Source organism: Dromaius novaehollandiae, chromosome W (assembly GCF_036370855.1).
Source record: "Dromaius novaehollandiae isolate bDroNov1 chromosome W, bDroNov1.hap1, whole genome shotgun sequence".
In the NCBI taxonomy this organism is placed as follows: Eukaryota; Metazoa; Chordata; class Aves; order Casuariiformes; family Dromaiidae; genus Dromaius; species Dromaius novaehollandiae.
The window spans coordinates 8,064,041-8,078,104 of record NC_088130.1 but is presented as its reverse complement, the minus strand read 5'-3'; the positions used below and the strand labels follow the sequence as shown (position 1 = coordinate 8,078,104).

Sequence of the window (14,064 nt, the reverse complement as noted above, 5' to 3'; positions counted from 1 at the left end):
CTTAAAACAAGGAACAGCAGGAGAGGCTGAATATTATATCAAGTTAGTCATAAAGTCTTTGAAGCTACTTGCATGGGCTAAGCAGGAAAGTTGATGGAATCATGTAATCATGGCAGCTTCTTTCTTGCTTCACAGTGGAGATTGTTCTACAGTGACATTGGCAGTACTATACTAATCCCAGCCAATCAAAGCAAAAACTTGTATGAGAAAAAAGTCACTTAGCCAAAAGGTAGGCTGCTGTGTACAAAGCTACGTGGTATGAATGCAACTTTAGCATACAGAAATGGGCGGCATGTTTATGTCTGTATGGTAATAAAGTCCATTCCCTAATAATCCAAACTTCCATTTAATCCCATTGGTGTTTTTTAATCTCAATATGTATCCCAGTAAATGCACAATTGGGTGGTGTGGTACACAATTCTGTGGTACAGAGAAGGGCTGAGAACAAACTATATGCTGCATGCTCAGTCAGTGTGACACTGGCCACAGGAAATCTGGCTATTTGTATCCATGTTTGTCTATATAGTGTGGACATACTAAGGTATGCAACTTTACATGCAGTTCTGAATAGCTTATAAGAATGCATATTCCTTGCTGTGCTGATAAGATAGTTGCTGTCATGTTAACTGGTTATCCTCCAAAAAAAAAAACCTGCATGAGACTATAGTTAATGACTTCAGGTAGTCTCATTTGTTACAAACTTTTTTTTTTTTTCCTGTTGTTAGTATACTTTCTGGCTACTGTAGGGTGTGTCCTCTGCTGGTAAAAGCCAAAACAACATATATAAGGCATCTGAGGTATTATGTATAAAGCAAGCTCTAACATAGCCCTGCTTAAAAGGGGATGAGGGAAATAAATCCACCTAAAAATACTTATCTTTTTGGATTTCTCTCTCTGTAATGGAAAAATGTACTCAGCATCCAAGAGTTTCATAAGGCCCAAGTTTTCTGGAGTGTGAAAGGGGGGGGGGGGGGAAATCCAGTGCAAGTAACTGACACTTTATGGTGAATGTCATAGAGGATAAATTCTGTTCTGCACCCCACTGTTGAATCTTTGTATGGCTTTGGACAAACTACTGTTCTTCTTAGCACCTCAGTCTTTGTGTGTATAAAATAGGTTTAGGTAATAGAGATGGTGGTGAGGAACTTCATTAAAGCCCCAATGGATGCTCTGAAGAGACCTATTCTGCAGGCAGAAGGGGTGGTGCCTTGTCTAATGATGGTTATCCAAAAAATTCCTGTTGCAAGACCTTGTTTTCAGGTGCTGACAATTTTTGGCCAATGCTCAGGCCATAATTGTCAACATCAGGTGGTTTGCCTTAGTCTGTGTTTTTTTTTTTTTTTCTTTGCTGAGACTTAACAATAACAACAAACATGTTTCTGCTATTCCTGAGAGTGCCTTAGACACCCTATATATAAAATAAACCTCTAATTATCTTACCAAGAAAACTTACTGCTTCTGTTCTTTGAAGTGGAGACATGAAAGCTATCTAGATAGCAGAGATGGGCCTTTTGCTGTTGTAGTGAAATGCAGATGAAATTTGATTAAGTCATAAACTTTCAATAAGTCTCTGTTTGTATACACTCATTGTGTGGCTTGTTTGACTCTTGACAGCTAAATGCTTCAAAGAGTCTCCCAGCATTGAGCATGTTTCATCCCTGGGATAAAAGGGCTGTCACTGGTGCCAGCAGCCTCAAACTTAAAACTGGAAGCAGGGGATGTTTCTCCTGTGCTTTCAGTCTTGCACCTTCAGCTACCCAATCAGGAGCAGTATGATTGAATGCAGAATTGAGAAGAGGGGACGGATTAGACTGGGGTAGGAAGCATGGAGGAGAAGTTGGCTGAGCAAAAGCCAGAGTGCATAAACTTAGATTATGAACAGGAATGCAAGGGAGATTGGGCTTCTTTTCTGAGCCCCACAGACAATAAGGATAATGACTGAACTGCTGCAATTAAATGACTTAAGTGACAAACCCCTGTGAGGTGGTGTGACATGTTTCCATCTTGCTGATTACCCATGCGTTGAAATGATGTGACAGGATTTCTGTTCCTTTTCCATTCATTTTTTTTTAACATGCAGGAAAGCACACATGGTTTGGGGGGGGGGGGGGGGGTGGCGGCGGTGGCAGCAGCAGCTGTCCTTGCCAGCACAAGGACTGTTTGTTCATTTTGGCTCAAACAGTTAGCAAATGAGAAAGCAGGAAGGCCAGAACCTAGGACTTTCCCTCTGTGTACCCTAACCATTAAGTTGTAGTCACACTCTTCCTTGCATGCTCTCCTCCCACCTCCTCGTATCTTGCATGTTTTCCTGTGCAATGACCCATCTTCAGAAGGGGAATAGAAAGTGGTCCTAATTGGCATTCTTCTGGGGCACAGTTCCAGGCTGAGGAGGGAACAGAAGCCAGTTTTTTCCTTTCCTGGGGAAGAGGGACTGCTGCAAACATCAAACTGTTCTGCAATGCCATCTTTTTATAGTACTGGCTCCATCTCTGTCAGTGTTACTAAATGGAGGCAGCTGCCATGCTTTGTCATGATTATTGCTGTCAGTGTCACTGTATAGCAGGCATGCTTGGAGTGTCACATCAGAATTGCATAGGAAACTTGTTTCTGGATTTGTTTTTTGGGTTGTAGGCAGAAGTGAGTTGTCTTGCTGCTGGGATCAGTGATTAGGCACATAGGGAACTTTTTGATCAAAAAGGGGAGCAATGATTGAATGTAAGCATCTCTGGGGATTATGCAGCAAAGGCTTTCTGAGTTGGAATTTTGGACATGTCACCCAAAGCCCTTCATATGTTTTTGCAATCATGTCCTAAAGATGACATTAACATACTCTACTGAGACAAACCAGTAGAATTTCTTCTTTTCAGTGCCTGCCAACTTTATTTTTATTTTATTTTTTAATGGGGAGCCATACACAAAACGACCCTTTCTAGGAAAAAAAATAGTCTGTTTAACAAACAAATGGTCTCTGTGCAAACAGCAAAAGAAAAAATAACACTTTTGCATTTTTTTTTCATACTGGTGATCAAAACTGGATGAAGTTTATGCTCTAGAGCCTACAGTATGTTCTTATCAAAGCAGATGGAGTTGATTACAAATCCTTAAGTTTGGCCTCAGCTATAGTTTCGTGTAAGCACTTACACTGCAATCCACTCGGTCATCAACATATTTGTGCTGCTTATTGACTATTACTACTGGATTATTCATTCCCAGTGATGCAAGAAGTCATGCATTTCCAGTAAAATGACCTGAATGGGAAAAATCCCATATATGAGGTGTAAGCTCATTCATGCTCATGAAATGGTATTTTCCATTTGTATATCTCAAAGGGCCCAAAGCAAAGCCTTCTGAAGTCAGTAGGATTCCAATGACTTTTCATGCAAAGCACTTTACGAAGATGGCCAAATTTTACTCTTTGTATTTAACAGAAATGAAGATAAAGCTCTTTAAACATAAGACTTACTGTCACAAGTCAATGACAGCATAAAATAAAGCAAAAGTCTCCTGCCTTCCATTGTTAATCTTCATCTTAAATCATAAGTAAGGTAGTTCAGGTCACTTGTGTAATTATTAGAGCTGGTTAAAACATGGTGATAAGCTCCATTTATAAATTTATATTTAGTTCTTATGTGTTTTTTTTTTTTTTCCCTCCCTCCCCTCCCCACTTACTGATCTTATAACATTTCATGTGTTTCCTGTGTGGGTCTCTTCTCCCCCCCCCCCCCCCCCCCCCAAGGCAGGCACTAAGTCAACATATATGCAAGCAAATATGTTAAACCTAACTTAAGAAGTATAGTGGGAACTCTAAGCTGTGTGGTGCTGTCAGGATACAAGGATTAAGGTTAACTTCTAAAATATTACCAGCTTATTACTCTTACAGATGGAAAAGAAAACATGAGATCAGTGTCTGTAGCATAGCTCACTTTATTGTTTAAATGTTTTTGTTTTTGTTTTGTTTTTTTTGCATAGGAAATATATCTGCTTCCAGTAATTGACTGCAGTATGAGCAGCTGCTAGCAGTATAGGCTGGATATAACAGTAACAATCACATTAAGTTAAGCTTGATTTACACCAGCTTAAAACTTGTGGCATTTAAGTTCACTTGTAACCTACAAAAAAAAGTACCAAAAAGAACATCATCTGCCTCCAAACAGGCATGATAGCCTTTAACATTCTGGCTCAAAATAGGTCTGATACTAGGAGCCCTAGTTCCAAAAATTAAGTAACTGTAGTATAATGCATTCTACTGGCTAAGGCTTAGCATGCCAAGAATGTGCATGCACCTCCTTGTTAATTAAAATATAACCTTCAATATTTATGGCATACAGTATTGGGGGGGGGGGGGGAGGGGAGAATGCCAGAAGTTTTAAAATGGATCAACCCTGGTGTGTAGCTAGCAAGCAATAACTGACTACTTGTCACCTACAGTTGTACTAAATGTATCTAAAGAAACACACAGCCCTACAAAAGTTGTTCTCAGAGAAATATCATTGAGATGGGGTGCCTCTTCCCAGTTTACTAAAAGTTCTATATGATATAAGCACAAATTAACAGCTTGATGAAGATATAACCTAATGCAGCTCTTCAGAAGCCTATGCCTGGGATTGAGGTACCCCTCACATTCTACAATGTTGTGGGGTTTTTTTTTTGTTTGTTTGTTGTTTTTTTTCCTCTGAAGAAACTTTTATCTGAAACATATTTACAACTGAACTCAAAAGAGACTGAAATTGAACAGGCACTGCTCGCTTGAGATTTTTTTGGTAAACATTTTGCTGGTTTCTTTTTCATTTTGCATCAACTTTTATCAGTCCATGCAACTTCAATGCCCTCAATGAAGAATGCATAATAAGCTGTACTTTTTTTTTTTTTTTTTTTAACTTTTAAAACTCCTTCTGCATATAGAGATACATTTGCCACATCAGTCCCTGTAGCACAGTTCTTAAAACTATTCTGTCAAAAATACAGTAATACAAAGACTGGCTTTAGTGTCACTAGCTCACACTGCTTTCCATTTATTTAGACTGCCTTTTGCTTTACTGGTACTCTATCATGCAATGAAAGTATCAAAGGCTTATTCTAGTGTATTGCAATGTTAGTGGCACTGAAGCCCTCTTCAAAAAATTCAATATACATTTGAATTTCAACACACAGATATCTCTAAAGAGTAATAACTAGTGAACCCTTTTATTATTTTAAAAAAAATTACTTACAACCAGTGAAGAAAAAATTGCAACAACAGTTTAAAAAAAAAAAAAAAATTGACCCTTTCCAACTTGTCCCCTTTACTACTAACAATGTGACCAACAGCTGTAGCATGGAAACAGTACAAAGAGTTGTCATGGCAATAAGTTGGCTGATGCAAAGGTCATTGTGCAGGGTTAAAGGGCAAAAATGAGTGGTCTGTGTTATTTTCCAACTGCAGTGCTCCACCACACCTACATAATTTTGAGATATTAGAAAAACTGGGGAGCTAGCAGAAAGTGCAAATAAGAAGGTGACAGTTTTTCAGCTTCTTCAGTATGGAGTAGAACATTCAATTTTGAGTATTTTCTATTTATCTTGATTAGCCTGCATCTTGCTTTATTTCTTAAGCTTTCTATAGAAACCTTTTAAAAAAAAAAAAAAAAAAAAAAAAAACACACACCCAGGAGCATGCACCTGGTTAATGTTAGTAGAAGACCTTGATGGGGTCATGTAAACTATATTGGATGTCAAATTTGGGGTCTTACTGCCAGCAACATTATAGAGATGTTTCATTAAAAGTGAATACTGTACACTGAATATGGGATAACCTTCTGCAGCTTTCATAATATCACACAGTAAATATAACTTAGAGTTTAGGTATGGAACACACTCGGGTGTCACAGCTGAGTATGTCCCTCTGCAATCTCTTTTGTTAAATCCTTATGAAGCTACAAGTTGCAAATCCAAGATTCTGTTCCCTGAGGACACGCCTATACGTACTATTTTAGCTCTCTGTCTATCCTGAATTGCTCTGTGAACCTAATCTTAAATACTATCATGTAACAATCAAAAAGTTTTGCTAAAGGCCTTATATACTAATAAAAAGACAGTGATACTTCCAACATTTTGAAATGCTCTGAAAAACAACTTTTCCAATACTAAATACAATGAAATAACCTTCATAAAATATAACTCTTCTCCATTTACATGTTTCAAAGGATTAGTAACCTATGCTTTTCAAGCACAGGAATCTGCAATAACTGCTGACATGGACAGGTGGCTGGGTTTTTTGTTTGTTTTTTTGTTTTTTATACATAAATTAAGAAACTGGAGAGTTTTAACCCAAGTCCAGTTTCCAAACAAGGAGTATTCTTGTTTACTTTAAAAATGGAAAGGAGACATTTCCATTATAATTGTTAAAGAGTTAGCTTTATAAACAAGGGTACTTTAAAAAAAATCTTAACAAAACTATACAGTGTACAAATTACTGTCTACAAGGTAGCCGGTTCATTCAGAAGATCCTCCTTTCTTGCTACTTGCAGCTTCACAAATTCATTCACATATCTTCAATGGAGCTGCCCACCTGAACATCACCCAACAACTATATTGCTGTAATTAATATTTTTGCCATGTCTTTATGTAGTCTCCTTCACTGCCCCGCCCCCCCCCCCCCCCCAAAAGTCAAGCCTCAAATGTTCATGTCACTACAGGGGAAACACACTTCAATGGCATGGCCATGAGGCCAGGGCTGCAAAGCAACTTAAAGGCAGAACAGTGCACATAGAACGGGGTGGCTTGATTTAGTCAGAATACACTTTCTGGTGAAGGAGGAGGCCAGAGACTGGATTTGAGTTCGCAATATTATTGTAATCTTTTGACTTTAAGCTTAAAATCAAAAAAAAAATCAAAAACAAAAACAAATGCGAAGTTTGCTTTATTCAAGCCAAGCCTTTCTATTAAAGAAAAACCCACAGTTTCTTAAGCAACTAATTCATTCACATGGAAGGAGTTTGCTTTTAAAAATATTGTATCTGTAAGCTCAATTTGATCAAAAAAGAGGTCAGAGATAATGGAAAAGTTCAACTAAGACCATCCACCTTCCTACAAGGATAGGCATCATTTTGATTATTGCACTTTGAAGTCTGAACTTGTTTCAGTTTCATCCCGTTGTGCTATTAAAAGTTTAAAGGGGGCACCTTGCTAATGGGACTAATCAAAGACAGTCCTCCAGCACATACCTATGTTCCAGAACCTTTCAGCACATCACTGATAATGAATGGATAATGCATGGTTTTTAATTTAGCTAAATATAAATCTTAAGGGTTTGTCTTTCTACAGCTTCTTTCGCTTTCTGTAGCCTTTCAGGCCCTGCCTATGCACCTTCCTCCTAAAATGTCCTGTCATTGCAGCTCACTGGTGACAATCATGGTAGCGGGAGCTCTAGTGTGGATGAGCCGCTGTAGTTGCCTCTTTCGTAACTGCTAAGTCATTTCCCTTTGCTCTCACAAGGATTAGAAGATACCATAGTTGGTGTGTCACTGCTTGAGCTCTCAGTGGTGCTGCCATTGTTTGAGCTGTGTTTCAGTGGTCATTCAAGGGTGGGATACTTTAAGAAAATCTCTGAAGTGAAGAGACAGCTGTAATGGGTTGAATTATCCCACGGGGGTGCCCTATTTTCACAAGTCTATTTCCCCCTTCACTTGCACCCTAATAAAAGTATGTGCTTTGAAGGGAAAATACACCCTATGCTGAGCCATACATAATGTGGAACCTTTATTTGTAAAAGGTTTCCAGCAACAGGTCTACTGCTAATCTACAAAGTTTGATTGTACTGAAAATAAACTTGTTTACATCATGCTAATTCCATGTGTTCAAAACTCGATTCGCATTACAGTCCAGAAGTGCTGCTTTCCATCTGACCTGATGTATGTGAAGACATTTTAAACTGCTGACATAGTTTATGAAAGTAGATGACTATAAATCAGATGCTGTGTGTTAACAAATTAAAAAAAATGAATAATTTTTTGACAAAGAAAGAAAAGAGAATATTCACTAGTCATTTAGATTTAGGAAGCCAAATTACCTACAAACATAATTCCTTTGGAATTAACTGAAGTCAGTGGAGTTATGCCAGCAAAGGTTTTGGCCCTGTATGTGCATCTTCTCGACAAAGCATGTTTCTATGTTTTTCTGGACTAAAAACACCTTCTAAAATGGACACTTTAGGATGTGTTATCTTTGCCAAAATGGAAAAGGTTCCATCTCACTGTGAGTCTTCACCTCTCTTTCTCTTTTTGCAGGGAAAGGCAAAAAAGAAATTTTAAGTAAAACAATTTCCTCAAGTCAAGTCTGCCTCCAACAGAATCCATTATTATTATTTTAATCCAGAAATGATTTCAGCTTGCACCCCAGGTGGGAAGTTAAAAAGAGGGAACCGATTTGAAAGTTTGTCAAAGTAGGCAGAACAGTTGCTTTGCAGCCCTTGCCTGGCTAAGGGTGCACTGCTTCACAGCTATACTGTAAAGTGTTAAAAATCCTCCCCACCCACCCCAGGAAAAAAAAAAAAAAGTGTGTGTGTGTATATATATGTATATATATATGTGTGTGTGTATATATATATATATATATATATATATATATATATAAAAAGATAAAAAATATATAAAATGTATATATAAAAAAAATCCCCTGTCCATCTCCAAGTACACAAAAGGGCCTCATCATACTGCAAAAATAGCAGTACCCACTTTGGTCAATTAAAACAAACAAATGTATACATTACTTTTTCTTTTTCTTTTAAATCCGAGTACTTACCTATAGTAACTAATACAGCTAAAAGCACTACCTACATAGGCAAAACTTGGTATTGCATAATTTGTATAAATTTGAACCCCCTCCCCCAAAATATTAATTGAAAGATGAAAAACATGAAAGGTTAATAGAAAAAATACCAAAATACTGAAAATATTGCTGGTTGATTACAATTTTTAAGCAGCAACTATACACAGCCATGATATGCTTTATAAATGTGAGATAAAGTATAACTGTCTAAAAAATCCATGATCTCATACTTTTTCCCATCTGGTGTACAAAATATTTTGTCATAAAAATGATAAAGATTTAAAATTATAAATGCAGCAAAACAAGTGTAGTGAATGTCATTTTTTCCCATTTTTTTTTAGATTTCAAGGCAAGGCACATAATGTGGGCATTATATCTTCATGCAAATTAGGATTACTGGAAAAAGCATTCTAATTATTTTTTTTTAAGTGATGGAGGCAAAATTTGTCTGGCCATGTACTTTTCAGTTCTGTCAATGAGAGAAATTTGTTGAAAAAGGCTAATTTCTGAAAGCACCATGAGAGTTTTGAGCACCTTGTGATTAGACTTACTTTGCAAGTGCATTGTTTTAAATACATCTTATCCCTCACCCTGGTATTCCCAGTTTGTAAACTATAAGCTTTGCCTTTGTGACATGGATTTGCCTGCCTATCTGTCTCTATGATGCAGATTTTACAGAACTGTATGAACACCCTATAGGTTCTTGATGCAACCAATAACTTTAAATAAATAAATCCTACCCTTCTGTTGAGGCAGCAACTAAATCAACATAAGTGCTGTTTCCATTACTTTCTTCTCAAGGACATGATTTGCTTATTAATGCCCTCAAAAACTGAGGGGGAAAAATAATTTGTTCAAAGTAATTCTTACTATTTTTTTTTAATCCCCTCAATTTAGAGTCCAAGGGCTGAAGGACTTATAATGATGACCTCCCTGTAAATATGATTTTTAAATTGCACTTGCCTCTTAAGTGTTTCTTTAGTGGGGAAAAAGCTCATTTTTTTTATTTTTTATTTTTACTGTTGGCGAGAGAACACTTTTACCTATATAGAGGCATTTCTTCCATAGACTCTGTATGTTTGTACTGACTTTGAAAATTTCAAACTCAGTAACACACTAGAAAAGGCTGGGTTAAGGACCAAAGTTTAATAAATCCATACTTAAACTAAAGGCTACTGAGCTTATTTTTTAAACTTGTTCTCCTGCAGCTCTGTTGCTGCCTAGCCTTTGTTTTGTGAGATAACCAGGAATAATGATCCCATGTGTAAACAACAAGAATACTAAATCAATAAAACTAGATATCATGCAAATATTAAGGCATCTAGAAAGTCAGTTAAAATATATTGTCAGAGACAGAACATCTATTTCCTAGCGGACTTCATATAACAAAGGCTACTTAGCAGGGGCTGCATTCTACCCATCAGTGAAATATCATCGACCCTCTGTATGTCATTACAGTTTCAACCGTAAGGGAATTAGTGATTGTAAGTGCTGCAATTGCTGGTCTATTTTTCTTCTTTCTTCAGTTTTATTTTTCATCCCATCTTCCTTCTTTTTTTTTCTTTTAATTTTTCTTTTATTTCATTTTTCCCTCAGTTGCTTGTTTCTGCTTGAAGGAAAGGCTCTCCAATTATGTTCAAACCATAATTTGGGACATTTGTTGGCAGGATCGGTGTCCTATTTGATACTTGAAAAGGAACCAAGCTAGCCCAGGTACCAGGACTGTTGGGGGTGGGGGGAGGTAATGAGAGAAAGGAAAACAGAGAGAAAATGAAACACAAATTAAGCATGTTGCAAAAATAAGAACACAATGAGTTTTACTAAGGATTAAATCAATATTCATTATAAATAGCACTATTTAAGATAAAGTAAGATATCAAATTTGTGAACATCACTTGAATTCATACTGTATAGTTTTCTGTGCAATAGCATAACTCATTTGAAAGACAAAAGTAAATTTGTAGATATGAATTGCAGACAGTGTTATTGTTATGTTACACCAAATAGCCTGCTTATTTATGAAAGTCCCCGGAAATTCCAGAGGCAAGTATACGGAGCAGATGCAACTAAACTGTGTGTGTAACACCATATGGAACCACAGACATGATTTAAAAACTAATAAATTCATCAGAGTGTACAAGCTAGACTGCTCATTTCAGGAACACAAACTATGGGTTTAATGTATAAATCTCCTGTGCAATTTTGTACTCCCTTGCATTGCACAAGTTTACCCTCTCTCAATTGCAAGATACATCTCTGAGGTGCACAAGTCCCTAACGGAACATAGCATTTTGAAGGAGAGGATCTTTAATGTTTAAAAAAGCTTTTATTTGTTTCTACATTTACTGTAGCAATGAGTACCATGAAATTGTTTAACAAAAGTCGGAGAAGGAAAATATTTTCAAAGACAATTCAGTGACTTTGAAACTTAAATCACCATTTCAGAAGCACCTATGTCACTAAGGAGTCTAAGTCTCCTTGACCTTCATGTTATTACCAAGTACTAACTAGTAATAAGTACTGTATCTACTAGTAAGTATTTGCAAGATGGGCTCTTATTCACTTATATTTCAGAGAAGGCTTGAGCTGCTTCTACTTAGCAGCCAGAGCAGACATGGGCAGCCTTTTATTTAGATGTGTTTGTGACAACTCAGAAATAATAATTTTGAAATAATTTTGAAAAAGCCTGGTCATATTTATTCAGAAGGAAAAGGGCATCATTATATCAGTGATTAATACCAAAAAAGTAAAAACAAATCTGGACATACAGTGTGCAAGCACATGCTTCCTGCACATTTTATTGTAGCAAATGTTTCTCCACACTAGATATTTGCACAAACATACCTCCTTACTTGTGAATACACATTGGGCATTAGATTGATACACTTCAGAATAACACATCTGAAACCTCTGATATATTTTTATGAGGGCTGGAAGCTGTAAGTTTTATTTTCTTCCATTTCTTTGATCATCCCTCTATAATATTCTCTCCCTGCGTGAGCATTTACATTCCTGGGTAATGGTAGCAGGAGTTAAAGTGTTTATTAAGAGAAAAATAGTCCTTTTTATCTATTTGAAAGTATATGCATAATTACATTTCACTTGGCAGATCTATGTGATCCTTTCAGTTGCCACTGTGTGAATGCTGAAGAGAGGAATCAAATTATTTTGTAAAATGCAGTGAATTTGTTCCTCAGGTGATACATATTATGATTGATAAGTAGCTTTTGTCATTATTCATATGCAGTATTCTTCAACTCTAAACCCTTTAATTTACCATTTTGATTCCTAACAGTTAATTGCGCTTTGCTTTATATACCAAAATGTGAAATGGCAACCCTGCCTGTCTTCATCATGGTCAAACTCTGGAGGGAGCAGAACTCACTTTTTTCTCAAGGAATTATAAGAAGTATGGATGCCCTAAGATGTTTTTTCAATGTCTGTAGTAACAATAATATTCAACATTTTTTTTTTAATGGGCACATTCTTGAATGTTACCTGAAAACCTGCTATTACCCTATAGTAAGTGTTTGCTATAGTTCCAAGTTATAAGATGAGCTAATCTTTGTTTGTTGAAAGATTTGCTTTCAACCTTTTTCTTTACAAGTATTTTTATTGACTTTTCTAAATGCAATGGTTTTTACAGTTGCCTAAATTCAAAAACCATAGTTAAACAGCAAATCTTAAAATATTCACAAAGAGTTAAACACATTTAGACATGAAAGATTTGTCCAGTATGATCTGATAAAAAGATTATGGTTCTAATAAAATATTCAACACCAGGACCTCATTTAAGAGGCTGATACCTGGAGGAGGGAAAAGGGAATTTTACTGTTTAAATATTGTTTCTTCTCCCCATAGACTCCTTTTTGGGATAGAGTGACAAAGAGGTTTAAAAAAAAAAACAGGGATAGGAGATGCAGCCCTTGTCTACCAAAGAACATCCACATCAAAGATAGGGCCTGGAGATATGGGGCATGTCCATTATGTGCTTTGGATCACTTGTGCATGCTTGTTGCGGGGGGGGGGGGGGGTAAACAAGCACACACATGCACACATGCAAGGGGCTGTAACCAACTGGAGAGCCAGCTGCCATGGAGAATGAGGGCTGGGGTTACCAGAGTTCTATCACCTAAGAAAAATAGATTCTGCACTTTCAGGTAAACTCATTAAATCAAATAAATAAATACCAAGCCATCAAGTAGGAATATTGTGGTCAACCAACAAGAACACAATTATAGGAATATGCAAAGGAAAGGTTTAGGAAAAAAAAAAAACTGTTTTAGTTTCCAGACTAGCTATTCTTGTTCTGTAAGTCTGTTCTGATTCACTCTTCCACAAATGTCAGTAGACATATTTGTAAACTTAATCATGGCAGCATTTACACTTTTTTTTTTTCAAATGTTACTGTTCTCTGTTGCAATTTGTTAAATTTTATATCTTAGCACTTTTGTAAATACAATTAAGTTTATTGAATTATCACAAGACTGAATGCAGATAATCCTAATTGCAGCCAAAAAAAAAAAACCTCAAGCAAAAAATAGTGTATTTTATTGCTTCAAATGAAACATTTGGAGCTAAGATGATCAAGAAATAGAATTCCAGAGTAACGAGTAACCAAAGGGTTAAAAGTATGGCTTACACTTGGGAATTCCATGGAATTTGTTCCTCCTTCCCTAACAGTGCTGCCAAAAATCATCTGACAGGAAATAGAAGATTAAGTTTGTCCTACCTAAGTGAACAAAGCATGCCCAGAACAGGCAACCAGTTTACTGCAGAGCAGGAACTTTTCTAATCCTGCTGCAATCTGCAGTGATGCTCAGAGAATATCACTGAAGAAGCTGTTTTCTCTACGTTAACATCTTTGGATCATCTCATTTTGGTCACACTGCAGTTATTGCTGCTTCTCCCATAAAGGTTAACTTAAAGCTCCAAACATAATCATGTGGAAAATGGACATTATTGATTCCTATGGTCCATTGTTCCCCCATTCTAAGTCCCTGAAGTTCAAGTTCAATCTGGAATTACATCATGTCTGGTTTCTCCTGGTTACCAGACGGCTTGAGACGTGACCACAGCTATAGAAAAAACAAACAGCCTTCTTCATGCTTCGGCTCCCCTATCAATTCAAACATAAGCTTTTTTCTTTCTTTCAAGTATAGAGCATGGTTAATTTAGAGATTAAGTTACAAATTAGATTATCTAATGGCATCTTAATGGATTGCTGACCCATTTCCTGTGGGATGGCAGCATGCAAGT

At 36.7% G+C, this 14,064-nt stretch overlaps 1 protein-coding gene across 5 annotated transcripts in view; it reads right to left on the bottom strand.

Annotated features, from left to right (window-relative positions):
* Nucleotides 1-3,906: 3,906 nt before the first annotated feature.
* The window catches only part of LOC135324452 (nuclear factor 1 B-type-like), a 160,015-nt gene continuing 149,857 nt past the window's right edge, over nucleotides 3,907-14,064 (bottom strand). For all 5 annotated transcript variants that reach the window (XM_064500863.1, XM_064500862.1, XM_064500865.1 and 2 more), the window contains one exon: nucleotides 3,907-10,527. In XM_064500863.1, the coding sequence (XP_064356933.1) occupies nucleotides 10,398-10,527 (130 nt within the window). In that variant the 3' untranslated portion in view covers nucleotides 3,907-10,397. The remainder of the gene's footprint in view (nucleotides 10,528-14,064) is intronic.